Source organism: Canis lupus, chromosome 32 (genome assembly GCF_011100685.1).
Source record: "Canis lupus familiaris isolate Mischka breed German Shepherd chromosome 32, alternate assembly UU_Cfam_GSD_1.0, whole genome shotgun sequence".
Lineage (NCBI taxonomy): Eukaryota > Metazoa > Chordata > Mammalia > Carnivora > Canidae > Canis > Canis lupus.
In genome coordinates this window covers 36,882,264-36,907,530 of record NC_049253.1, presented here as the reverse complement: position 1 = coordinate 36,907,530, position 25,267 = coordinate 36,882,264, and the positions used below count along the sequence as shown (strand labels likewise).

Sequence of the window (25,267 nt, the reverse complement as noted above, 5' to 3'; positions counted from 1 at the left end):
TTTTCACAGGTATCAGGATCAATGAGGTTCCTCATCACTACTGTCTCGCTTTCTCCCAATTTCCTGATCTTACGAAGAAAGCATCTGAAGTTGACAAAGTGGCCAGATGATACCACTCAATTTGCTATATCACGGAATTTCCTTTTTTCTAGTTTTATACCCAAATGCTTGCTACCATGTTGTTGCTGACTTCACGTAAGTACACTGTAAGCCTATTAGTTTTCCCGTCTTCTAAAAAAATATGATCTTTTGAGTAAAACCTGCACTTAATCCCCATCTTCCAGATAAAAGTCCCACTGCAACAAGTATATATTATTTCTGCTAGATTTCCTGGCATACTTAACTGATGTTAAAAAAAAAATCTTAAGTTTACTCTCTCACGCATTCTTTTTTTTTTTTTAAGTTTTTTTATTTATTTATGATCGTCACAGAGAGAGAGAGGCAGAGACACAGGCAGAGGGAGAAGCAGGCTCCATGCACCGGGAGCCCGACGTGGGATTCGATCCCGGGTCTCCAGGATCGCGCCCTGGGCCAAAGGCAGGCGGCCAAACCGCTGCGCCACCCAGGGATCCCTCTCTCGCGCATTCTTAAAGCATTTTTTTATGGATCTCTGAGATCTTGAGTTTTTTCTAATCCCTTTCTCAAGAATACTGAGGAGTTCTCACTGAGCTACCTCCTAAATGCATTCCAACTTGCCCCCATAATACCTAACTCTTAAAGCTTTTCTTTTATTCCCAGTATATTGTCCTTAGTGGGTGGGACATGCTCCAATGGCAGGTAGCCAAGACAGTCATGATTTTTCAAATCTTGATCAGTAGTCTCAAACTGTGACCTAAATCCCAACTCCATCTACACCTTTATAGGTACCTCAAACTCAACAGATCCAAGGCAAAATCTATCCCAGCTCCTTTTCCACCACAAAAATCAATCAACTGATCAATTCCTCTCAGTTCCACACTTATTTTATAACTGGCATTATCCCTGCCATAGCTCACAAAGCTGGACATTTGGAAGTTCTCCTCCACTGTTAAGAACTTGGGTATTGGGATCCCTGGGTGGCTCAGCGGTTTGGCGCCTGCCTTTGGCCCAGGGCCTGATCCTGGAGACCCGGGATCGAATCCCACGTCGGGCTCTCTGCATGGAGCCTGCTTCTCCCTCTGCCTGTGTCTCTGCCTTTCTCTCTCTCTCTCCCTCTCTCTCTCTCTGTGACTATCATAAAAATAAATAAAAAAAAATTAAAAAAAAAAAAAGAACTTGGGTATTTACACACTCAGGGTAGAAGAAGGAGAATTAAGAACATATCATTTCACAAAAAGACTTCTCAGAAAAAAATAGCTGTTACGCTTTTTCCTGCAAGGCGTACTTATTTATATAGATGTGAAAGTCATGGCATCAATATGCAATTATAAATATTTTCTCAAGTGACAGAGACCCACCTTCCTGGTCTGATTACAGTACTTTACCCAAAATGAGTAAAACTGAAAGAACAAAAAGAAAAGAGAGAAAAATATTGACTATATTCAACCTACCTGTACAATAGGAGCACCGATTCCTCCATTGAGCCAAACCCAGTGAAGAGTGGGGATCACTCCATATCCTGACACAGAACAGAAGATGATAGAACGGAGCCTCTGCCACTGCTGTGTGAGGTAATTGGGATGGATCTGTGCAAAGAACACCGCTAGGATCATAGCAAGCACTGTGATCAAGTACACTTGGCGCCAATACTAGAAGGAAACCAAATTTTAATTGTCGTTAAAAAAAAGAGAAGGGAAAAAACAATTCTGGCTTTTACATTGTACATTCCAAACTTATTTACGTGATTTTTTCATTTCTAGACATGATTAACTTCCTTCCTGAAAACACGGCATGCTCCATACAACTGTTAGGTTTCTTAGGATGACACACCAAATTCCGAGGTGAGCTGCTAGAAACCACATCTACTCATACAAAAGCGTTTTTTGAGTACCTATTATATACCAGGGGTATAGAAGTCCTGTAGAAACAAAACTGACTATGACACGGACTCTCCCAGTGGGTGAGCTCCTTGACTGCGGGAGGGGCAGACATGAACAAGTTATCATGGAAGTACTGTTAACTGAGCTGTGAACACAATGTTTTAGAGTGACAGTGGAGGGGGCACTTGCTACCTGGAGCAGCTAATAAATGCTTCACAGAGGACATGGTATCTAAGCAGATGATTTCTGAGGAATATACATGATTGTGTGAGAAGAGGGAGTTCTCAAGGAAAAGAAACAACACATACAGTGGGAAGATTTTGAGAAGGCAGGCTGAAGGGCAGGCGTACTTTCAGGCTAAGGATTTGGAACTTTAACATGTTGGCTCTGGGGGAATAGCAGGGTTCTTTAAGAATGAGATGACAGGCCTGCTTTTCAAACTGACTTATTAGAAAACTCTGACATCAGTGTGGAAAAGAAAGTGATGATAGGAAACCAGCAAGAAGACATCAGAATAACTGATCCAAAGAGACAATGGAGGTTTGGACTCTCGTTGAACAAAGAAGACAGAGATGTGAGCAGCAGATTCAGGAGACTTTTTAAAAATAAATTAAAATCTTAATGGTTGACTGGATGTGTGAAAAGGCAGTGGAAGACAGCTAGACTGCTGCCAGTATGAAAGGCCATTCAACTGGCTTCTAAAGGAGCAAATGAGCAAAGATAATACAGGTGTGGTGTTTGTGTGGGTGGGGAGAGACTGGGAAAGCATGAAATGTGCATTTTAAAATATATTTAGTTAGAAGGGCTCACAGAGTATTTAGGTATCTAAATGAGCAGTTGAAGCTTAAAAGTTAGCACCACATAGAGCTGAATTCTTAAAACTGGGCTCCAAGAACTTTTGTGGGGTTATTAGCTTCGTGAGATCACAGGTCAAATTGTTTGGTTACTCTGTGCCCAAATGCACATTGCCCTGGATAGAGGGTCCAGAGTTTTCAATCTCATTCTCAAAGCAGACTGTATTCCTTAAAAGATAAAGAGCAACTGCAGCAATTGAATATTTGGAAATGATTAGGTACAAGAGGAAAGAAAACAATTTTTCCTTTAAATGATCATTAGCTCCAGGGGTTCTCTTCTCTTGGAAGCCTAGATTTTCTGAAAAGAGATTTGTAAGAAGTGTCTCATGACTCTCTTGAATTATCAGGTATGTTTAAGAAAAGGTAAACAGCAAACAGATTAGGTTTCAGAGAAAGAATAACAATTCAAATATGACAAGACTGCACTCACATGCTCCTAGTTAACAGTTTATTCCAAATTTTCTAAAAGATATAAATGGTTTCATGCAAAATGAGTAAGTGAAAGCTGAGCATATACGGACAGTTTATTACTAAAATCAAACCAATTTACAAGGTTAACTGCATATATAATTCAATGCTTATGTTTCAAAGTAATTAGGCCTAAAAAAGCAAACGGCTCACATGTAAGTGGTTACAATCAATAATTCTTTTACTTCAAATTTATTTTTTCCCTTTGCTAGTTTCACACTTTACTAGCAGTTATCTCTGTTATGGTGTAGAGACAAAGATCCTACTTTGGAATTCCCAAGTCAGAGGAATCCTGCGCTATAGCCAATCTTCCCACTAAGTGAAGGCTGAGGAGTATGGCTTGGAGCACCTGTACATGTGGAGGGCTTGTGGAGAGGACAGGCTCTAGTCTTCTGTGAGTAGGATTCAAAGTACCTAGTAGGTATACTGCCCCAGCTCTGACCTGGCTCTGAAAGGGGGGCGGGGAACTAAAGGACAAAAGAAAAAGAAAAGAGTAAGGTAGGAGAGCAGGAGAAAGAGAGAGTAGGGATGATGAGGACTTTCTGAATGGGAGGGTGTGAGATGTACCAAGCTCAGTGGAAGATTCAGTTTGCCTCCTTGGCTGGGACATGAGGTGAGGAGACAGAGGGTTATATTCCATAGGTCAGCAGGCTAATATTTTTAGGTCAGGTGCTATATAACCTGATAGCAGTGTTTCAAATGCTGCTTTGCACAAGGCAACAACTGACTTTTGTGACATCAGAGTCGAAAGTAGAGCCGATCTAGAGCTCAGGATAGGTACATATTCGTTAAAGTCACTCACCCCCCAGCTGGTCCGTCTCTCTCTATGCCTACCTAAAAGTAAAAGACTAAATAAAGGAAAACATATTTCTTATGAAGAATTGGGTCAACACACTCATAGACAAACCCTTTATTTTTTTTCACTGAGAGGAGGAGGAAAGGATCAGGGAAAATGGAAAGCAGTAGCCAGCTTCATAATTTCATTAAGCATTAACATTATTTAACTTCAGCTCTATATGCATAAAAATAAAAGATATGTAATGTGCATCTGAGGAATCATGTAGCTATGTGGATTCAGTGGAAACATTATTAACTCAGTGTTTACATTAGTTTTAAGTTCAAAGGAACCATGGCAAGAGAACCCAAGACCTATGTGAAACGTAGAATGTAAAATGTTTTAAGTTACTTACATTATTACAGTAAAATGCATAAAACACCCCAGAGACATAGCAGCCCAGTATTCCAATAGAAATTCCTGCATAATCTAAAGCCATCCATCTTCGACAGGTTTTTTCTGATCGATGGCAAGAAAAAAGATGATAGCCCACAGAGCAAAGCATACAGACCTATGGAAAATAGAACAAATCTTAGCATAGTGAAACAAAAAGGAATAAAAGCAACTCATGTATGATGTTCAGGGACGTGGTTAGGTCAAGCCCAGGCTTTCTGGCCATACAGACCTGAACCTAGATTCTGGCTTTGTGCCATAAAGCAAGCCATGTCTCTTCTCCAGTTCTTAGTTTCCTTACGGGTAAAATGGGGATAAAAGTAATAAAGAAAGACATTTAAAACAGTAAATATTTTATAATATAAAAATTTTAAAAGAGTAGCATAGCAGTGGGAAAATTATACAATGCAATCTTTAAAAAAATATTGAGGCTTATTTTGATCCATGAAAGAGTTTCCTTTTAAAAAAGTACCCACTAGAAGTAATGCATGTTTTTAAAAAGTTAATCAAAGAACATAGAATTATGCGATGTAAAAACATAAGCTCCCCCCTCTTAATCTATTCCCCAGCAGTAGCCCCTGATAACACTGGTTAGGTGTCCTTCTAGATATTTTCAATGAATGTATCAAACACCTATGATATACAAGTCCACACATATACAAACACATGATACAGAATTTTTTTTTAATATATTTTTTTCAATTTTTATTTATTTATGATAGTCACAGAGAGAGAGAGAGAGAGGCAGAGACACAGGCAGAGGGAGAAGCAGGCTCCATGCACCGGGAGCCCGACGTGGGATTCGATCCCGGGTCTCCAGGATCGCGCCCTGGGCCAAAGGCAGGCACCAAACCGCTGCGCCACCCAGGGATCCCTGATACAGACTTTTTAATCACATGGAATCACTTAATATATTCTGTTCTGCAATTTTGCTTTTTTCACTTAAGACTTTCCACATCTGTGAGATTTCATCGTACAGAGTTTACTTTTGGGTCGTGAGTCAAACACAGCTTTGTTGTAACCAAGAAAAAATAATTATGACTTAGGTTGACTTCACATGCTGCCAAACTGAGAGCAAAGCTAATCTGATTCAAGCAGCTGCTCTTAAGATTGATAAGGTTTCCATGGCCACACTCCTTCCAGCCATGAAGTACCTGCTGTGTGTCATGGACTAGGGAATACAAGGATGAGAACACTACTGTCTGAAAGATTTTCCCAAAACAAGTGGACAAACAAGTGGTAATGTAAGAAATCACAGTGAGAAAATAGAGGAGGGAGGGGACTGGGTTTGTGGGGGTATGTGTACATTCGGTGGGTGAAGTGGTGGGGAAAAGACCTTCACAGAAGGGCTGCCACCCGAGCTGGAACTTAAAAGGTTGTTCTGGAATTTACCAAGAATATAAATAAAGGTAGCCACATGTTTATTTTAGGGTCCACAGGAAAAGAAGCATTTGAGAAACACAGAACCATTAGTGAATGTCATGTGGCCTTCTTCATAATACAATTATGACAAGCCCTACACCTCACAGAATTTTAAAGTCAATATGGGGGAGGTGTGATACTACTGAAGATTTTAAGTGCAGTCTTACAGAAAGGCTAGGATGGGAGGTTACAGGAGTAGCCCTGAAGGGCAATAATGAGAGCCTCAAGGAAGCCACTGACAGTGGGGGTGCAGCAAATGGCAGGAATAAATGATATGAAGCACAGAGAAATGATATGAAGTAGGTCAAACTGATAAATATATATTTTTACAGATTTTATTTATTCATGAGAGAGACACAGAGAGAGAGAGAGAGAGAGAGGCAGAGACACAGGCAGGGGGAGAAGCAGGCTCCATGCAGGGAGCCCAATGTGGGACTCGATTCCGGGTCTCCAGGATCACACCCTGGGCCGAAGGCAGGCGCTAAACCTCTGAGCCACCCGGGCTGCCCCAAATTGATAAGTATCTTGCAAGCAACTGCTAAGGCAGAAAAATGGTCACCTAGCTATTCAATAGTCTGATCATTAAACAAACCTAATCAGGCCCCATAGCCTTATATCAATATTCAAAACAATGAATGTACTTAGCTACAATGTCATTTCTTCATCCATGGTCCCATATTTTCATCAGTCTGTGACTTTGGCTACTAAGCAACAAGTCAGAGTTCACTAACCCAATTCAATATAACACTCAAAGCTTGGTTATTTGTTTTCTCAAATCACCTTGAGATTAAATACAGTAAATCCAGAACACCAAGGTATGTATTCTCATTGACAAGGAAAGATTTCATTGTCACAACGCTAAGTGACACAAAACAGCAAGCAGAGATGATCATAGCTCAGTAGGCAAGGTAGGTGGGAGGCAGCTGTGCATAGACAAATGTCAAATGTGGTTACCTCTAGAAAGCGGTAATTCAAATAGCTTTTACTTTCTTCCATACACGATTTTGTTTGTTTGAATTCCCACTATTTTATAGTAATAGTAAGAAACAATGATATAAATACCCTAAAAACTACAGAACACTTATGAAAGATATCGAGGAAGATGCAAAAAGATGGAAAACATTCCATGCTCATGGATTGGAAGAGTAAATATCGTGAAAATGTCTATGCTACCCAGGGCAATCTACACGTTCAATGCAATCCCTATCAAAATACCATAGACTTTCTTCACAGAGCTGGAACAAATAATCCTAAGGCTTGTATGGAATCAGAAAAGACCCTGAATAGCCAAGGAATGTTGAAAAAGAAAACCAAAGCTGGCGGCATCACAATGCCGGATTTCAAGCTGTACTACAAAGCTGTGATCATCAAAACAGTGTGGTTACTGGCACAAACACAGATCAGTGGAACAGAACAGAGAACCCAGAAATGGACCCTCAACTCTATGGTCAACTAATATTCAAGAAAGCAGGCAATAATATCCACTGGAAAAAGGACAGTCTCTTCAATAAATGGTGCTGAAAAGTGGACAGTCATGTGCAGAAGAATGAAACTAGACCACTCTCTTACACCAGACACAAAGATAAACTCAAAATGGGTGAAAGATCTAAATGTGAGACAAGATGCCATCAAAATCCTAGAGGAGAACACAGCCAACACCCTTTTTGAACTTGGCCACAGCAACTTCTTGCAAGGTACATCCATGAAGGCAAGAGAAACAAAAGCAAAAATGAATTATTGGGACTTCATCAAGATAAGAAGCTTCTGCACAGCAAAAGAAACAGTCAACAAAACTAGAAGACAACCTACAGAATGGGAGAAGATATTTGCAAATGACGTATCAGATAAAGGGCTCGTATCCAAGATCTATAAAGAACTTATCAAACTTACACCCAGTAAGCAAACAATCCAATCATGAAATGGGCAAAGGACATGAACAGAAATTTCACCAAAGAAGGCACAGATATGGCCAACAAGCACATGAGAAAATGCTCCGCATCACTTGCCATCAGGGAAATAGAAATCAAAACCACAGTGAGATCCCACCTCACACCAGTGAGAATGGGGAAAATTAACAAGAATGTTGGAGAGGATGTGGAGAAAGGGGAAGCCTCTTGCACTGTTGGTGGGAATGTGAACTGGTGCAGCCACTCTGGAAAACTGTGTGGAGGTTTCTCAAGAAGTTAAAAATAGACCTGCCCTACGACCCAGCAATTGTACTGCTGGGGATTTACTCCAAAGATACAGATGCAGTGAAAAACCGAGACACCTGTATCCCAATGTTCATAGCAGCAATGTCCACAATAGCCAAACTGTGGAAGGAGCCTCGGTGTCCATCGAAAGATGAATGGATGAAGAAGATGTGGTTTATGTATACAATGGAATATTCCTCAGCCATTAGAAACGACAAATACCCACCATTTGCTTCAACGTGGATGGAACTGGAGGGTATTATGCGGAGTGAAGTAAGTCGATTGGAGAAAGACAATTACCATACAGCTTCACTAATGTGGAATATAAGAAATAGTGAAAGGGACTATACGGGAAAGGAGGGGAACTGAGGGGGAAAAATTAGAGAGGGAAACAAACCATGAGAGACTCCTAACTCTGGGAAGCAAAGGGTTGCAGAAGGGGAAGTGGATAGGGGAGGGGGGAACTGGGTGACCGGCACTAAGTAGGGCACATGAGGAGATGAACATACCCTATGTTGGGAAATTGAATTTAAATAAAATATTTTTAAAATTAAAAAAAAGAACAATAAAGGTAATTTCATTGTGAAAAGGAAAATAAAGAGAAAAATTAGACTTTTCAAAAGGAAAGTAAAATATATACTTTAATAGAGAACACTGAGTTTTTAAAAAGTAAACCTATACTTCGTATGTTCTGTTTTAAAAAAAAATGTGTTATTATTAGAATTCCTTAAAAAACTGGCTGCAAAATCATCTGGCAAATTGAGTTTGGTTTCAGTTTTCTGGAAAGATTCCTTCTGTGGACTATCTCACTCGACCAGGGTAGACAGGTAATTAGACTGTGACATCCTATCTCTAATCTCCTTGGCATGATAACCAAATATTTCAGGATCTACCTCCTGCCTCTCTCCAGCCTCATCTTTCTCCATTCTCCTATGAGCCAACCACAAAGGCCAATCCCTACAAGTCTAGAAAGTGCTGAACTGTCTCTTGCTTCTGGCCCTTTACACAAACTATTTTTATCTGCTTAAAAGCCCTGCCTCACTCTCCCTTCTGCCCTCCTACCTAGGTGACCTGATCTTTAGGACAGGCTGATTTTGTTCAGCACTGTATTCATAATGCCTAGCTTATAATACCTGGATGTAGATAGGAGGCATTTAAAAAAACATTTGTGAAACTTAATGCAAATGAACTGAATCTAGGAAAAGGCATTCCTGGATTGTACTCTTCCCTAAGACAGAAAGACCTCTGGGAAAGTTCAAAGCCCCTGAAATTACATTCTACTATTCAGAATGTACTCTACTAATCGGCTTGGTGGGAAAGTACTGATCAAATAAAACTGCAGAAGTGAAAGAGAAAAAAAAATGTTGTGTCTTTTAAAACTTAAATGTAATTTTTTTTTTTTTTTGAGAGAAGGGGAAAAGAGAAAGAGGTGGGGACAGAAAGAGAGAATCTTAAGCAGGCTCCATGCCCAGTGCAGATGGCCAACGTAGGGCTCAGTCCCAAGATCATGACCTGAGCAGAAATCGAGTCGGACATTAACTGACTGAGCCATCCAGGCACCCCTAAATGTGAATCAATCTTAACTTGTGGTTTACCATGCTGCCTGCTGACTAAGAATTTGAGAAAATTGAGTCAACGAGTTACAAATTTAATTTTTTTAAAAAATATTGTATTTATTTATACATGAGAGACACAGAGAGAGAGGCAGAGACACAGGCAGAGAAGCAGGCTCCCTGCAGGGAACCCAATGTGGGACTCGACCCGGAACTACGGGATCACGTCCTGAGCCAAAGGCAGATGCTCAACTGCTGAGCCAAGGCATCCTCCTCAAATTTAATTTCATAAAAATAAAAATAACAGAGATGGCAGTTTTTGGTAGGGAAGATATATTGTCTTTAGCTGTTGTTAGTATCTTGCTGCCTTTAGCATCTTTTATGGTGCGTAACAAAGATCACTGCACTAAGTAGCTAGGAGAACAGGATTTTACTGTCCTGCTGAACAACCCTGAGCAAGTTACTGCAACGTTTTGGGTTTTTCTTCATTGGCAATTGTAATTATTTCAGTTTTTCAGTTCTGCAATGCATTGTTTTCTTAAGCCAATATGAATATAATATGCTTTCCCTGAATTAACATCAGTTGTGGCTGGATGATGAAGGAATAAAGTGCAGGCCTTGGGGTAGAGGAAAACATGTGGAATTTTCAAAGTAGATCCTACCCATATTATTAACAGTAGAGTATAAACCAGTTTTGCTTATTAATGGTTACTAAGAGCATCTTAGTCTATAAGATACAGCTAAAACTTCAACTATAAAGAAATTGATTCATTTCCATTTTAAAACCAGAGGTGGATTCTAAGAGATGTTTGGGCTGCAATCAGGACAAAATGAGTGTACTTTAAAAATACTTAAAGAAAAAATAATTTTCAAATAACACAAAAATACAAGAATATTCTTTCCTTCAGTGAAATTTAAGATATTAGAAACTAGAATTTCTAGAATTTAAGATATCAGAAACTAGGGATCCCTGGGTGGCGCAGCAGTTTAGCGCCTGCCTTTGGCTCAGGGCGCGATCCTGGAGACCCGGGATCGAATCCCACATCGGGCTCCTGGTGCATGGAGCCTGCTTCTCCCTCTGCCTATGTCTCCGCCTCTCTCTCTCTCTCTGTGTGACTATCATAAATAAATTAAAAAAAATATATATCAGAAACTAGAATTAAGAAAAAAGGGGAAGGGAGATGTTCCCAATATGTCTTTAGTCATTTTTTTTTTTAAGATTTTATTTATTTATTCATGAGAGACACAGAGAGAGGCAGAGACATAGGCAATGGGAAAAGCAGGCTCCCTGCAGGGAGTCTGATGTGGGACTCGATCCCAGGACCCCAGGATCACAACCTGAGCCAAAGGCAGACACTCAACCACTGAGCCACCCAGGTGCCCCTGTTTTTAGTCATTTAACTCTGAAGTTTTAGCTTAGGAGTTGAATGCTGAAGGTTTGAAATTAAATGATACATCATGAAAACAATATCTGTGCAGGTGACTTATAGATGCACCTTTCAAATGGTAGCCAGAGGTTAACTGCAGGGAGTGCTGGCCTATATTTGAAGGAAGGGGTATGATAGCTTTCAATTTTTATGTTTTTTCTGTACTCTCTGCATTCTTTTTAAATTTTAAAAATGTCAGCAGGATTTCAGTCCACATTTGTCTTCTTCTTTAGAATTACTTGATTTTAAAATATATATAACTTTTAAAGGAATTTTAAGATCTTTGAAAAAAATGAAAGTGCTAGGGAACTAACAAATAGAAGAAGTAGAAAAGAGAAATTGAAAGTATTTGAAACCAGGCAAATGTAAAAAGACCAAAAGAAATTAACAGTAAAGCAACAGAAAAGATCACTACCAGCAAAACAAGACATTAAAATTAGGACAGTATGGATATATATACAGAAATCATAGACATATAAATAGGAAACAGATGGGGAATCTTCTCAAATAAGTTTTAAGCATTAACTAGTGTTTTATCTCAGCCAAAAAATAGAGTACAGAGGCTCCTATCCTTATATTAATCTTAAAGCAAAATGTCTAAAAAGTGAAGGATATATGCAAAGACATTTCTCAATCTTTAAAATCTGTTGGGTTTAATGTATACTCTGACAGTAAAGTCTAAATCTACTCTCATAAAAACATTTTTGGTGCTTATATTATGAAAATGAATATGCTAACCTATATGCTATTTTGGGGCTCTTTAAAGCAAGTGGTGGGTGTGAAGTAAGATCACCTGCCCAAGCTTGTCTGACTAAAGTTCTCTTAACCAGTAATAGTGTTTGTGAAATGACTTACCTGGAAGCAGAAAAGACAAATAGAACAAATTACAAAATCTTCTCTGGATGCACTTGCCGAAGGTAACACTGATGTCATGTCATATATTCCCAGTGTAAAGAAGAGGAAGAAACCCAGCAAATGACTCCAGATGTTTACGGTCTCGTTAGATAAAATAAACAAACTGGAAAACAAACAGACATGCATCTCAGATTGACACTGGGGTTGCTCACCATGAGCATTTAAAAGGTTAGGGACAGTTTGGGGATCAGTTCTCTAACATCTGCTACTTTAAGCCCTTAGCCCCATGTCTGCCTTTATAAATACGAAAGCTCACACAGTGTAATTGATCTTTAGGTTCTTCCCGGTCTTCACAAATCCTGAAACCTTAGGGCTTTTTTGGTGCTCACCTTTGTTACCATATTTACAATTTCCTTCCTCATCTGAGTTATTTATGTATAAACTCCATCTCATCCTCCAGCCTATCAACTCCCTGATGGCTGGCACCATCCATCTTTATGACACCACAGTCCCGAGCAGAGTGCCTTGCTCAGATCAGATGCTAAACGTCCACAGAAATGAATGTGCAGATTAAAAGGGGATGTTAGCTGCCATACGCTCATGTTCAAAACCTGGTATCTGAAAGCCTGCTAAGTATAAGGTGAGGCACAAACCTAAAATACCTTTTTAGTACTCATTAAATGCAAATGCAACAGACTCGAGAGAAGCAGAATAAATACAAACTGTAAGACAGGCAGGCTGGAACAGCTTTGCTGTAGTTGTTTGCAACCAAACTAGTTCCTAGTAGCATGAGTTTTTCCTTTTTAGGAACAACACGTTACTTTTAGTATCAGTCCTATTTGCTCAGTGTATGTGTAACTGGTTTAAGTTAAAGTAGTCCTAACAGCACAGGTTGGTGTAGCGTATACCACATCAACCAGGAGTCAAGAGGCTCACTTTTCTCCACTCTCACCCTCAGCAACAAATTAGCTCTGTGATCATAAGCAAGTCACTTAACCTCTCTGGCTTCAGTTCCTTCAACTATAAAACAAGGGAGGTGGATTAGATGCTACTACAAGTCCCTTCTTGCTCCTTCATTTTGTGAAATGTTTCCCTAGCTGTGGATAGAACCCATCTGATTATTTACTGAAAGTGACATCATGCCTAATATTTAAAATTCTCTTGCATTTCTCTTGCAAAATCTAATCTTTTTGTTTAAATTAAGGTCTTTGACATTCACTGGTTCAGATTCCTCATTAGTAAGCATAAATGTATAATTGTGACCTAAATTTGTAGGAATCACCATGGTCTCATTTTCCCTATTGTTACACATCATAAACATAACAGGGTCTCACATTATCAAATGATCATCAGGAATAAAGTGAATCTTGTTATCTTGAATTCCAGGTTTTACCCTGTACAAGCATCAAGTATAATGACTACTTACACTGGGCCAAGGGCGAGGATGCGGGAACGTGAAGGAACACATCTAAGTACAGGACCAGTTTGATGATCAATGCTGTGCTCTGCCTATTGCCTGAGAACTTTTCACTTTGCGAAACCTGGTATAACCTGATTAACTGAGAAGCACGACCTTGGCATGCTCCTTCCAACTGAGTGTTGGCAGAAGAGTTGTGACATATAAAACCTCTCCTTACATCCAAAAGCCGTCCTGGTCACTCCTGACAGCTAAAAGAAGAGAGGGCAAAAGCTGAACTTGGTAAAGACCAAGCTGTTGGGAAGAGCACTTGGAAGAATATTCCCCGTAAAGAATCTACTCTTACTCGGTGAGAAGTCAGGCTTCTCTGTTCAGCTTCACAATCAATAATCACAATGATAACAAGTCACCTTTTACTCAGTACCTGTCAGGTGCCATGCCCTCGTGTAGCATTTTACACACAAAATCTCATTTAATCCTTAATATTTTTTGAAGCAGGAATTGTGATCACCCTTGTTTTTACAAAAGGTAAAATAAGATTCAGAGAGGGGTCAACTTTTGTTCAGGGTCCCGAAATGGTTAAGTGGCAGGTCTGGATAACCAAGTCTTTTTGACTCAACGGCTCAAGATCAAAGCACTGTGTGTATTTCACTTCTCAATCCATGAAATTTGGACACTAACATCAACAGGCAGAGGACTGCTGCTTTGTGGGTAATAATAAACCTACGGTAATGTACTGCTTGCTCTCTCTTTATGGAACTTCACATCCATAGCCAGGTCCCAGCTCTGATTTCTTATGTAATAACTTATGCAAAGGCGACGCTGGGGAGGCAAATAGTACTCAGCGTTCAAACTGTGAAGGCCTGTGGGCCATTCGGTCAAGTACGGATGGGCAGTAACGCCACCTTGTGAGTGTGGTCCTAAACACTTGGGGCAGAAAGAACCAGGGACAGACCGTGCTGAAAAGAACCCCAAAGAATCAGATGTGTGATTGCTTCTGGAGCAACCCGGCAGCCTGCATTCCAGCACTGCGGTTTGTCACTACAGCATCCTAGAACTCACCAATATCTGTACCTTAATTCTCTTAAGGTAGGGCTCTACATTTAAGTACACATACAGAGAGTTTTAACACAAAGCTATTCTAAAAGTCAAAACACTGATTTTTGGTTTGGTTTTTAAAAATCCAGGCTTAAAAAAAAAAAAAAGAAAAAATAAATTAAAAAAATAAAAATAAAAATAAAAATCCAAGCTCTTTTCAAGGGTCTTAAAGGTTTAGATGATGAAGAAATTCCTTTGGCGGAAATGCTTCTACGGTGCTCTAGTGGAAGGTAGTGCCCGTTACAGGCTCTCCTTGCTATAGTCCTTTTCCTACGCATTTTTCACAATGGTTATTATGCAAGAGAGTAAATTAATTGCCTCTGTAATGTGTGTCCCACAGACCAAACCTCAGTCGTTTTATGAGAACAGGCACAAGGGCCATGTCTGCTGTTTTCTGCATGACCTGTGACAGCGCCTGGCACCTAGGAGGGGCTCCAGAGTATCTGCCGGATGAATGAATCTCTCTCGGGTGCACATACTCCTCCATACGTGTATATATACGCGTGCATATGCACCTGCCAGTGCGAATTCGTTTCCTAGTAACATAACTTCCTATGATCTGTCATGTCACACGTTCATCTGGCCCAAAGCATCTCAATTTCCATGGGGCTGATCTAAAAATAAACAAAGCTCAGGTATACCCTGGGGCAGGCATCGCTGGGCCACCGTCAGTGGAGTCGATTCCAACGAGCACCGAAGGAGAAGGAGATAAAGGATGCGCAAGTCCTCTGCAAGCTGCAGAGCTCCCCGGGACGGACCGCTACGGCGGTCATACGATCCCTGCCGGCTGTCACCGCTATTCCGTGCATCCAGCCCCCAGGCCGGGAAGAAAAGAAGGTAACGAGAGGGGAGAGGGAGGGGGCCAAAAGGAAGGGGGCGGGGGGGCAGCTCTGAAAGGACGAGCGCGGGGAGAGCAGAGGGAGCCCAGACAAGAAGGGGCGGGGGGAGGGGAGGGGGAGGGGCTGCCGGCTCCCCCAGGCCGCCCCGCGCCGGCGGCCAGACTCTACCTTTTGATGCACAGCCTGGAGGGCAGGTAGGCCCGGTAGCCGTCGGTGATGTACGGGTTGTCCTTGAGGGACACGGGGATCTGCTCGTAGGTGTAGAGGCGGATGCCGCGGGGCACCAGGACCGGCCAGTACTGGTAGCTCCCCAGCTCGATGTAATGCGCGCTCTTCAGCAGCTTCTGGTGCATCGTCCCGCGCCGCCGCCGCTCCCCGCGCCGGGGAGCTCGCCCAGGCCCCGCCTCCCCGGGGAGGGGGCTCCGCCGCCGCCGCCGCCGCCGCCCCCGCCCCCGCCCCCGCCCCGGAGCCCGCGGTCCCGCCGCCGCCGCCCCGGCCCCGCGCCGCGCTCGCACCGGCCTCCGCCGTCAGCGCCGCAGCCTTCTCTGACGTCAGCACGCCGCGGCGGGCCCCGCCCCTCGGCCTCCTCTGGGGCGGGGCCTGGCGCGGGATGGGCGGGGCCTGGCGCGGGATGGGCGGGGCCTGACGCGGGATGGGCGGGGCCTGGGCGGGGCCTGGGCGGGGGCGAAGCGGCGCAGGTGGAGTTTCCCCCCAGGGGCAGAGAGAAGCGCTCCCTGGAAGGAGATTCCGATCGACAGTGCTCCTCACCGACTGCGTATGCTCAGAACCTCACGTGTACTGTTCAAAGGGACTCTCGACGGTTTCTTTTTTTTTTATTTTTTATTTATTTATTTATTTTTTATTTATTTATGATAGTCACACACAGAGAGAGAGAGAGAGAGAGAGAGAGGCAGAGACACAGGCAGAGGGAGAAGCAGGCTCCATGCACCGGGAGCCCGATGTGGGATTCGATCCCGGGTCTCCAGGATCGCGCCCTGGGCCAAAGGCAGGCGCCAAACCGCTGCGCCACCCAGGGATCCCTTTATTTTTTTATTTTTATTTTTATTTATTTATCTCGACGGTTTCTAAGCTACAGTCAGTCCTTCCAAGCAGCTGAAAATAGAGGAAAGCAGATGCACGTGGGACATTTACCAAAATTGAGCGTGCACTGAGCCGTAAAGAGCCTCCAGCGACACTCAGCATCCTGAACCCGCTCAGGGTGTGTCCTCTGAGCCCCCGGCGACACTCAGCACCCTGAACCCGCTCAGGGTATGTCCTCTGACCGTAGTGGACTTAAAGTACGTATAAATGAGAAAACTAAAGCTTCCAAATGTGTAGAATCGAACAAAAACGCTTATAAGTATTTAATAGGTTGATGAAGAAATCACAGTGAAAACGAGAAAATCTACTGAACTGGAAGACGGAACACTGCCAAACCCGGGGGTGGGGGGTGGGGGTGGGGGGCAGCTAGTAGAATGATGCTTAGAGGAAACGTTGTAGGTTTGTTCCCGGCTCTGTACTATGATGCACGTTTTTTGACATGGCAACAGGACAAAACAGTTTTTTGCATCCTTATATGTAGCACCCTCAGCCCATTGTTGGACATACAGTAATCACTCATGATTCCTATTATTCATTTATTTTTCTCATTATGTTAGTAATAACTCTCTGATGTTTGGGAAACAGCATGGCTTAGTGATTAAGTTCTGAGGTTTGAAGCCATGATACGTGGGTTTGAATTCTTGTTCAGCCACTTACCATCTGTGTGCCCTTGTGCAAGTATTTCACTTCTTTGTGTCTCAGTTTTCTTACTGATAAAATAGGGGTGATAGCAATACTTTATGTTGTGAGGATTAAATGAGTGAATCCACTTAATAACAGAAAAGTTCCAGGCATATTATTATCACCCCCAAAATATTTTTTTTAATTATTTTTTTATTTTTATTTTTTTATTTATTTATGATAGTCACACAGAGAGAGCGAGAGAGGCAGAGACATAGGCAGAGGGAGAAGCAGGCTCCATGCACCGGGAGCCTGATGTGGGATTCGATCCCGGGTCTCCAGGATCGCGCCCTGGGCCAAAGGCAGGCGCTAAACCGCTGCGCCACCCAGGGATCCCCCACCCCCAAAATATTAACCATTATTAGAATTCAAGTGAAGCTATATTAGTAGATAAAACTGGAAGGATAGATATATCCTAAATGGACTTAATATCATACAAAGGAATTTTTTAAGCCATAGAACTAAAACTAATATTTGAGAGCTGGGTGCCTAGGACATGATCTCTACTGAAGGTTACTATGTGCAGGAATTCTTATTTCCTGGTGGGGGAAGGTCACATCTGAGAATGCTGTCACTCCCAGTGACCCCTTCTGGGAGGTCCCTTCTGCATGTATTCTTGCTGGTATCACATGAGACTAACTCGGGTCATTGCTGATGCAAAGGTGTCCTGACACAAATGTCTGTATAAGAGCAATGGTAATTAGCTTGTATGTACAGTTCCTTTCTTTCTTGGGAATTTGACCTGGACATGTAGGAAGACAGTCTGTACTCTGGTACTGAAACAGAAGTAGGAGGTTGCTCAGAGATTGAGAAAGTAGCTGAGTTATGGTAACGATGGGACACTAGAGTGAAGAACTAAGAACGGCAGCAGCTTTGTCAACAACGTACCCATGAAGCATGTTGCAAAATGACTTCTGTAGGATCTCAATTACTTATAACCCATTTCAGTTCTCTCTCATTTACATGGTTTAATTTTTAAGTTAAGCAGTCTTTGACATCAAACACTTAAAAAACCCAGTTATGAAATGAATGGATGGATATGAAAAGCTAGATATCACAACAATCCATGTCTGAATCCTAGCGAGAGGAAAAAAAAGAGACCTAGGAGTAAAATTAAAAAAAAAAAAAAAAAAGAGAGAGAGAGAGAGCTCTTCCACTCAGGTCTGTAGGACAATGGAAGCAGGAGCAACATTGCTTTGGGGACACATATAACAGAGGAGAACACAGAAGGGAGAGGGCACAATTCCTCCCAGAGAGCCATGGAATTTTGGAACTTTGAGGTATCTGGATGTTTAGTCGTGGTGCTTGATGGAAGACCTAGGTGGCCTGCTAGAGAAAGAACACTTGGTGGGGTCTCTGGCATCTGGGGGATCAACAGCTGCAAGAGCAGGAGACCTCAGTACTTTTTTTTTTTTTTTTTTTTTGAGACCTCAGTACTCTTGAAATGACAGTATGGGAAACTGAACCACCCGCTAAGAAAGAGCGCCCCAGTATGAGCACCTGTGAGACACATCTTAGGTTTCAGAGACACTTGTGGTGAGGGATGGGGAGGATGTTCTTAAGGAGCCGGAAGCCCTGCAATCTCACATGGGCCCAAGAGCAAGGAAACTTTGAATTTTTACTGTTTGAATGAGTCAATGTATTTTACAAGCATATGCAGTTTGGGAAAAATTGGATTATGCCTTGTTTTATAGGATGATTTTCAGTGGGCTGGGATGGAGAGACATGGCACCTGCATGGGGCATTTGAGTGAGTAAGATATTTTTTCTTTTTTCTTTTTCTAGCAGTGTTGAAGGGAGACTTGGGTATAGAAATGGACATAACATGGAAGTTCACACTTTTTGAGTTCCAACTATGTGCCACACATTTTCCTGGACACCAAGAAAACAAAAATGAATAAGACATCTTTTGCACATCTCAGCAGCATTGATGTTTTTCCCTTCACCCCGCTTTTGCCCCCACCCAACTATCTTCTCCGGACTTTTGAGACACCTCTCACCTGGGTTTTTTTCCTTACCTCTCTGGCCTGTCCCTCCCAGGACACCTGGTATTTCTCTACTTCATCTGTAAGCCAGAGTGTTTTTCAGGATTCTTTCTTCAGGTTTTTTTTTTTTTTTTTTTAATATTCTATTTTTACTAGATGTATTTTCTTTAAGGTGATGCCTCTGAAATCTGCAGTTTCAGGCCAGATCTCCTTTCTGGGCATCTGGGTTCACATTTAGAACTGGACATAGAACTTGAATATTAGGGGTGCCTGGGTGGTTGAGCGTCTGCTTTCAGCTCAGGGCAGCGATCCTGGGGTCCTGGGATCAAGTCCCACATCAGGCTCCCTGCAGGGAGCCTGCTTTTCCTCTGCCTGTGTCTCTGCCTCTTTCTCTCTGTCTTTCATGAATAAATAAATAAAATCTTTAAAAAAACTTGAATATTAAAAAAATGAACTCGTTATCTTTTTTCCTAAATCTGTTTTTCATCCCATATCCCTATTCACTCAGTGTCTTAAGCCTCAGTTATTTCTTCCTCTGGCTCTATTTTATCAATACTCTCCTTTCTGTCCTTCCCCATCAACTGATTAAGGAATCAGTTGCTGCTGCCCATGCTGTCAGCTTCCCTGCCTCAAGAGTCTGATCTGAAAATACAAATGAACAACAATGGTTCATCAATTTAAATATCCACCCTCCTGTAATCTGACACTCAAGTTTGTTTGTTTGTTTGTTTGTTTGACACTCAAGTTTCTGAAGAAAATGACAAAATGGAGTGGATTAGGATCGCTGCAAATTCAGCTTGCGGTCTCTGTGGAATTTCTAATGCCACTTTGGGTATTTTAAACATGCACTGAATACTTTATGCTCCCCACTTCCCACCTGTATCAGCGGATAACCCTTTCCTATAGAACAGCTAGTGGGAACTTACTCAGCGTAAGGCCAGCTGTTAGCCCTCCATCTCTAAGCTCACCATGAATTCTTTGTTTCCTTTTCATTGTTTCAGTAGAAATGACTACTTTTAGCCTCCTACTTACAGTCAACCTGTACCTATTTTTTGTATCAAATTCCCTTTAGTGTCCTCCTGGACTTTGTTCTGTGAATTACCCTGCTCTCAAATGCTTCTTCCAAACTTCCCTCTTCTATTTTTTCTCTCCCTTTGGCACATAAACTTGTTCAGGACTCAATCATTTTAAAGTAAATGAACAAAAGGAAGAGAAAACCTCTCTCTTTTTGCCCTATGTCATCTTAAATTTACAGCTCTCTCCTTCCATTTTCAGGCACACTTCTAGCAACAGAAGTCTACATTTATTGTTCCCATTTCTAACTTTCATTTCTTATCTCACTGCAGTCTAACTTTTGTTCTACAGCTCTACTGAAAATTCTTCTTCCCGTAATGCTAAACTCAATGGACACTTACAAAATTACCTCTTAATTGTAAAATAAAAAATACAGGAACAAACAAATTACAACAAAATGGACTTCGCCAGCCACACCAGTATCCTCTTCATGTTACTCATACAAATCACAATCTTTAAGTTTCCTCTAAAACTAATCGATACTCTGACTTTTGCAATCAAAAGTCACCCCCCTTGGATTTTTTGATGGCTTTGTTATCCAAGAACATACCCTTTGACGTGGTAGCTTTAGTCTGCCTGTTAAAAAACAAACAAACAAAACCAAGGGTTTTCTTGATCTATCTTTTAATCCCTTTTTTAAATGTACAGGTTTTCCTCCATTTTTTTCATTGTTTGCAGTTTATCTGTGAAAGCACTAATAGTGTTTCTCATAGTCTGTATTCTGCTGTTTGTAGAATCCTGTTACAGTTCCATATGTTACTCTGTCCTCTGTGTTTTCTGAAAATTGGAAGTGGGATCCAGAGGCTTGATCAGATTCCTGTTTAATCCTTTTTGTCAAGACTATAGGTGGTAAGGTGTTCTTTCATCTGGAGACACCCAAAGTCTGGTTTTTGTTTTTTCTTGATGTTATCAACCATTGATGTTCGTGCCTAGATCCATTAATTCATACTGTTTGCAAAATCGTGGTAATAAAACGTGGTCATTTTGTTTCCATACGTTAACCAGAATAACTTTTGTAAGGAGCTACTCCTTATCTACTGTTTGGTTACCCAGTGGCAGAGTTCAAATAGGGAGAGCAAGATAATTGATTCTTTCATTTTATTTACCTAGATTTCAAGAGAGCAAGTCGGTTTCCTACTATCTTCACAAGGACCAATTAAAACATCACTTTGAACTCATGATTTAAAGTTCATTTCATTTTTTGATCATTTCCAATTCATCATAGTTCATTTCTTCACTCATGCTCAAACTGTTTCATCTTTGGTCAGTGGGAGCCTCTTCAAATTAGCTCCTAACTTCTTATGGCATGACTTTTGTAGTCTTTCATAGCTTCTTTCTTTCTGGTGCGTCAAGATGGTTCTGGCTCATCACGTGAATTTACTGCTCTAGATTTCAGTCATTTCCCCAAAAAGCCCTTCACAGGGATCAATTGGAGCCTTCAAGAGATGTTTTCGAGTCCTAATCCTTGGTACCTCCGAATGTGATTTTATTTGGAAATAGAATCTTTGCACATGCAATTAAGCTTAAGATCTCCAGATCATCCTGGATTTAGGGTGGACCTTAAATCCAATGAGCAGTATCTTTATAAGAGAAAGGAGAGGAAGATTTTAGACATGCAGGCACAGAAGAGGATCATATAAAGACAGAGGTCCAGAAGAAGGCATGTGAAGTGATAGAGGAACAGCCTGGTTTCTCCTTGCTGCTTAAAATGTGAAGAAAAGAGATAAATGGAAAGAAGGAACTGTTAAGTAAATAGATTCAAGCCCTTGATGACTTGGGAGGTTCTCACACTATCCAGATCACAAAGGATGCCAAAATTAAGAAGTTGGTTGTTAGAGAAGTATGCTCTAGAGAGAAGGTCAAGGATGTAGCTAGGCAACCTTTTGCTTACAAAATTAGGCTTGTGACTTGTGGATTTACTCAAGCAACTCAGCAAAAGAAGCCAGGTACAGAGATGGGGTGGTTCAGGAGAGAAGTGTGGAGAACGCTTTCTTGTCTAAGAGAGTAGACCTCCATGGCATACAGGTGGCCCACAAGAGTTTTGAAAGTGTAGCATCAGCAGAAACACTGACAGCTTGGACTGAAGGGGACAGAGAGAGATTGTCTGATGGAAGGCTGTTGGACTTCAGAGATTCTACAGGCAGGAAACTGACTGATAGAACTACTTAGCAGCAAACGTGTGTTACCCTTCGAGAAAAAGGAAGAATGTCTCCAAGGGCAGGGCCCCAGTGGCACAGAGGTGGGTAAGGTCCAGCCTCATAGGCTCACAGGCTCAGAGTCTCAGAGGCCTAGCATCAGGCCGTATAGGATTATTTTCAAGCCTTGAAACCCGAAGGAATTTGTCCTCCTGGATTTGGAACTTGCTTGGGACTGGTGACCCCTTTATTCCTTCCAGTATCTCTCTTTTGCAGTGGGAATGTCTATCCTGTGCCTGCTCTGCTATTATATTTTCGAAGAAGGTACTTTGTTTTCTAGTTTCACAGACCTATAGATGGAGAGGAATTTTGTCCCAAGGTGGATCTGTCTTGCATCTCATTTGTACCTAGTTTTGATGAGATTTGGGATTTTTGGGCTGACGATATTTAGGTGAGATTTTAGAGTTGATGCCATAATTGTTTGAGGCTTTTGGGAGTGTTGGCATGGAGTGAACATATTTTGTATGCTGGATGGACGTGAATTTTAATGGGCAAACTGTGAGTGAGTGGTGGCTCCCCGAAAGATATTTCTTTTGGAACCTTGAATATGACCTTACTTGGAAAAATGGTCTTTGCAGATGCAATTAAATTAAAGGACTCAAGATGAGATCATTCTGGATTGAGTTGGTCCTTCAATCCCTGGTGATGTGTTTCCCTGTGAGTTACACGGGAGAAGAGGATAAGACAGACAGACACACAGGACAGAGGTAGAGATTGAAGATCTTAAGACACCAGAAATTTGTAAAAGACAAGGAATAATTCTCCCCTAGAGCATTCACAGAAAGCATGGTCCTTTGCTTTCAGACCCTTTGCTTTCAGACTCTTTGCTTTCAGACTTCTGGCTTCCAGAACTATAAAAGAATACATTTCTGCTCTTTTAAGCCACAAAGTTTGTGGTAATTTGTTACAGCTGCCCTAAGAATCTAATAGAGGCCTAGTTTTCTTTAACGGAAAAAAGTATTTCAAGACTACAATATGGGTGCTAGGTATGCTAGGTATACTCATGGAAATACTTATATTTAAAGATAAGATATAAGTTCATACTGATGTTGCCAGTTAAATTAAAAATTCAGCGGTACAGGGTTTTCACTGAGAATCCTGGTTATCAAGGATGCTTAGTCTGATTTAGAACATCATGTAATTACTTGTTTTATGCTGCATTATATACACAATATCAGATTATATTACTGATTATCACCACAATTATGATTACTGAAAACAGTTCATTTTTTGCATATTCTATGCCCATTCTTGCTTCCCTTCCTTTTTGTTTTTATAGTTGTAACTATATCTATACTATCAGATTATAAAGCTAAAATATACACTATATATAGTATATACTATATATCATTATATAACTTACATGTCATATATAATATATTATGTTGATATTGTGTGTATATATATACATATATTATTTGTACATTATATACATACAATCTCCCTTTAACCTTCACTTCTTTCTACATTTAGTTAATACTCACTGCTAGTCCTTATGTTAATGTCCTAGTTGTTTTAGCTCTCTGCTGCTTGTTCTCTGTGAAATTCATTGGAAAGGACTTGTGAGAATGAGATTCTTGGAGTTCCTGTATGTTGGTAAAACTTTGTCTGAGTCCTTTCTGCTTAAAAGTTAGTTTTGTGGATATAATATCCTTGACTTACATGTCTGTTCCTTGAGTATCTTAAATATATTAATCATTCTCAACAACATAAAGAATTGCTATAGTTGAGTCTGAAGATAATCTACTTTTCTTATAAATCATAGGTTCTTTTCATTAGGTGCTGGGAAGATTTTTTAAAAATTTAAAGTTCAGGGATCCCTGGGTGGCGCAGCGGTTTGGCGCCTGCCTTTGGCCCAGGGCGCGATCCTGGAGACCCGGGATCGAATCCCACGTCGGGCTCCCGGTGCATGGAGCCTGTTTCTCCCTCTGCCTGTGTCTCTGCCCCTCTCTCTCTCTCTCTGTGACTATCATAAATAAATAAATAAAATTAAAAAAAAAAAAAAAAAAGTAAAAATTTAAAGTTCATTAATTTTGCTAGAATGTCTTGAGGTTGATTGTTCTAGATTCATATTCTCAGGTATATGTCTGATCTTTCAGTATATGATTTTGAATCTTTTTTAATTTCTGTTCTTAGTATCCACATATTGGCTCTTTTCACTTATCTTCAATATTTGTTACTTTCATATTTCTTCAATATTTGTTTTAGACCATTTGGACAGTTGGCCACAGACTTGGTGGCTTATAAAACTGGAAATTTATTTCTCGCAGTCCTGGAGGCTGAGGAGTCCAAGAACAAGGTGCCAGCAGATTTGGTGTCTGGTGAGAGTCCACTTACAACTTTATAGACTAATGTCTTCTTGCTGTGTGTTTCACATGGCTCTCTAGGGTCTCCTTCATAAGGGTACTGATCTCATTCATGGGGGCAAATCAACTAATCACCTCCTAAAGGCCCCACCTCCACATACCATCACATTTGGGGAATGGATCCCAGCCATAAATTTGGAGGGACACCAAATATTCAGTCAGTAGAAGTCACTTTCTCTCAAATACTTTTTATCTTTTCTTCATTCTCTTTTATTTAAAAATTTTTCTTCTTCACTTTTGTTTCTTTTATTATTTATTCCTGAAATAGTTTTCCTTATTCTTTAATTTTTAAGATCATAATTTCTGAGTTTTAAAATTCTTATTTATGTTGTCTTTTCCTATCTTGTATCATTTTCTTTTTAAAAAGATTTTATTTATTTATTTGAGAGAGAGTGAGGGGAAGAACAAAGGGGAAGAGAGAAGCAGACTCCCCGCTGGGTAGGGAGCCAGGTGCAGTGCTCCATGCAGGCCTCAATCCAGGCCTAAGGCCCAACTCCAGGATCATGAACTGAGCTGAATGCAGTTGCTTAACTGCCTGTGCCATCCAGGTGCCCC

General features: G+C 41.1%; 1 protein-coding gene across 5 annotated transcripts in view; it reads right to left on the bottom strand.

Moving 5' to 3' along the window:
• The window catches only part of PAQR3 (progestin and adipoQ receptor family member 3), a 28,786-nt gene extending 13,050 nt beyond the window's left edge, over nt 1-15,736 (bottom strand). For 4 of the 5 annotated variants that reach the window (XR_005382927.1, XR_005382928.1, XM_038582335.1 and 1 more), the window contains exons 1-4: nt 15,480-15,736; nt 11,958-12,120; nt 4,471-4,626; nt 1,530-1,727 (exon numbers count right to left, since the gene is read on the bottom strand). Coding sequence is in view for 2 of the 5 variants with exons in the window: in XM_038582335.1 (XP_038438263.1) it covers nt 1,530-1,727; nt 4,471-4,626; nt 11,958-12,120; nt 15,480-15,664 (702 nt within the window). In the remaining 3 variants the exon portion in view is untranslated. The remainder of the gene's footprint in view (nt 1-1,529; nt 1,728-4,470; nt 4,627-11,957; nt 12,121-15,479) is intronic. The other variant, XR_005382929.1, reaches the window with a different exon arrangement.
• Nucleotides 15,737-25,267: the final 9,531 nt, after the last annotated feature.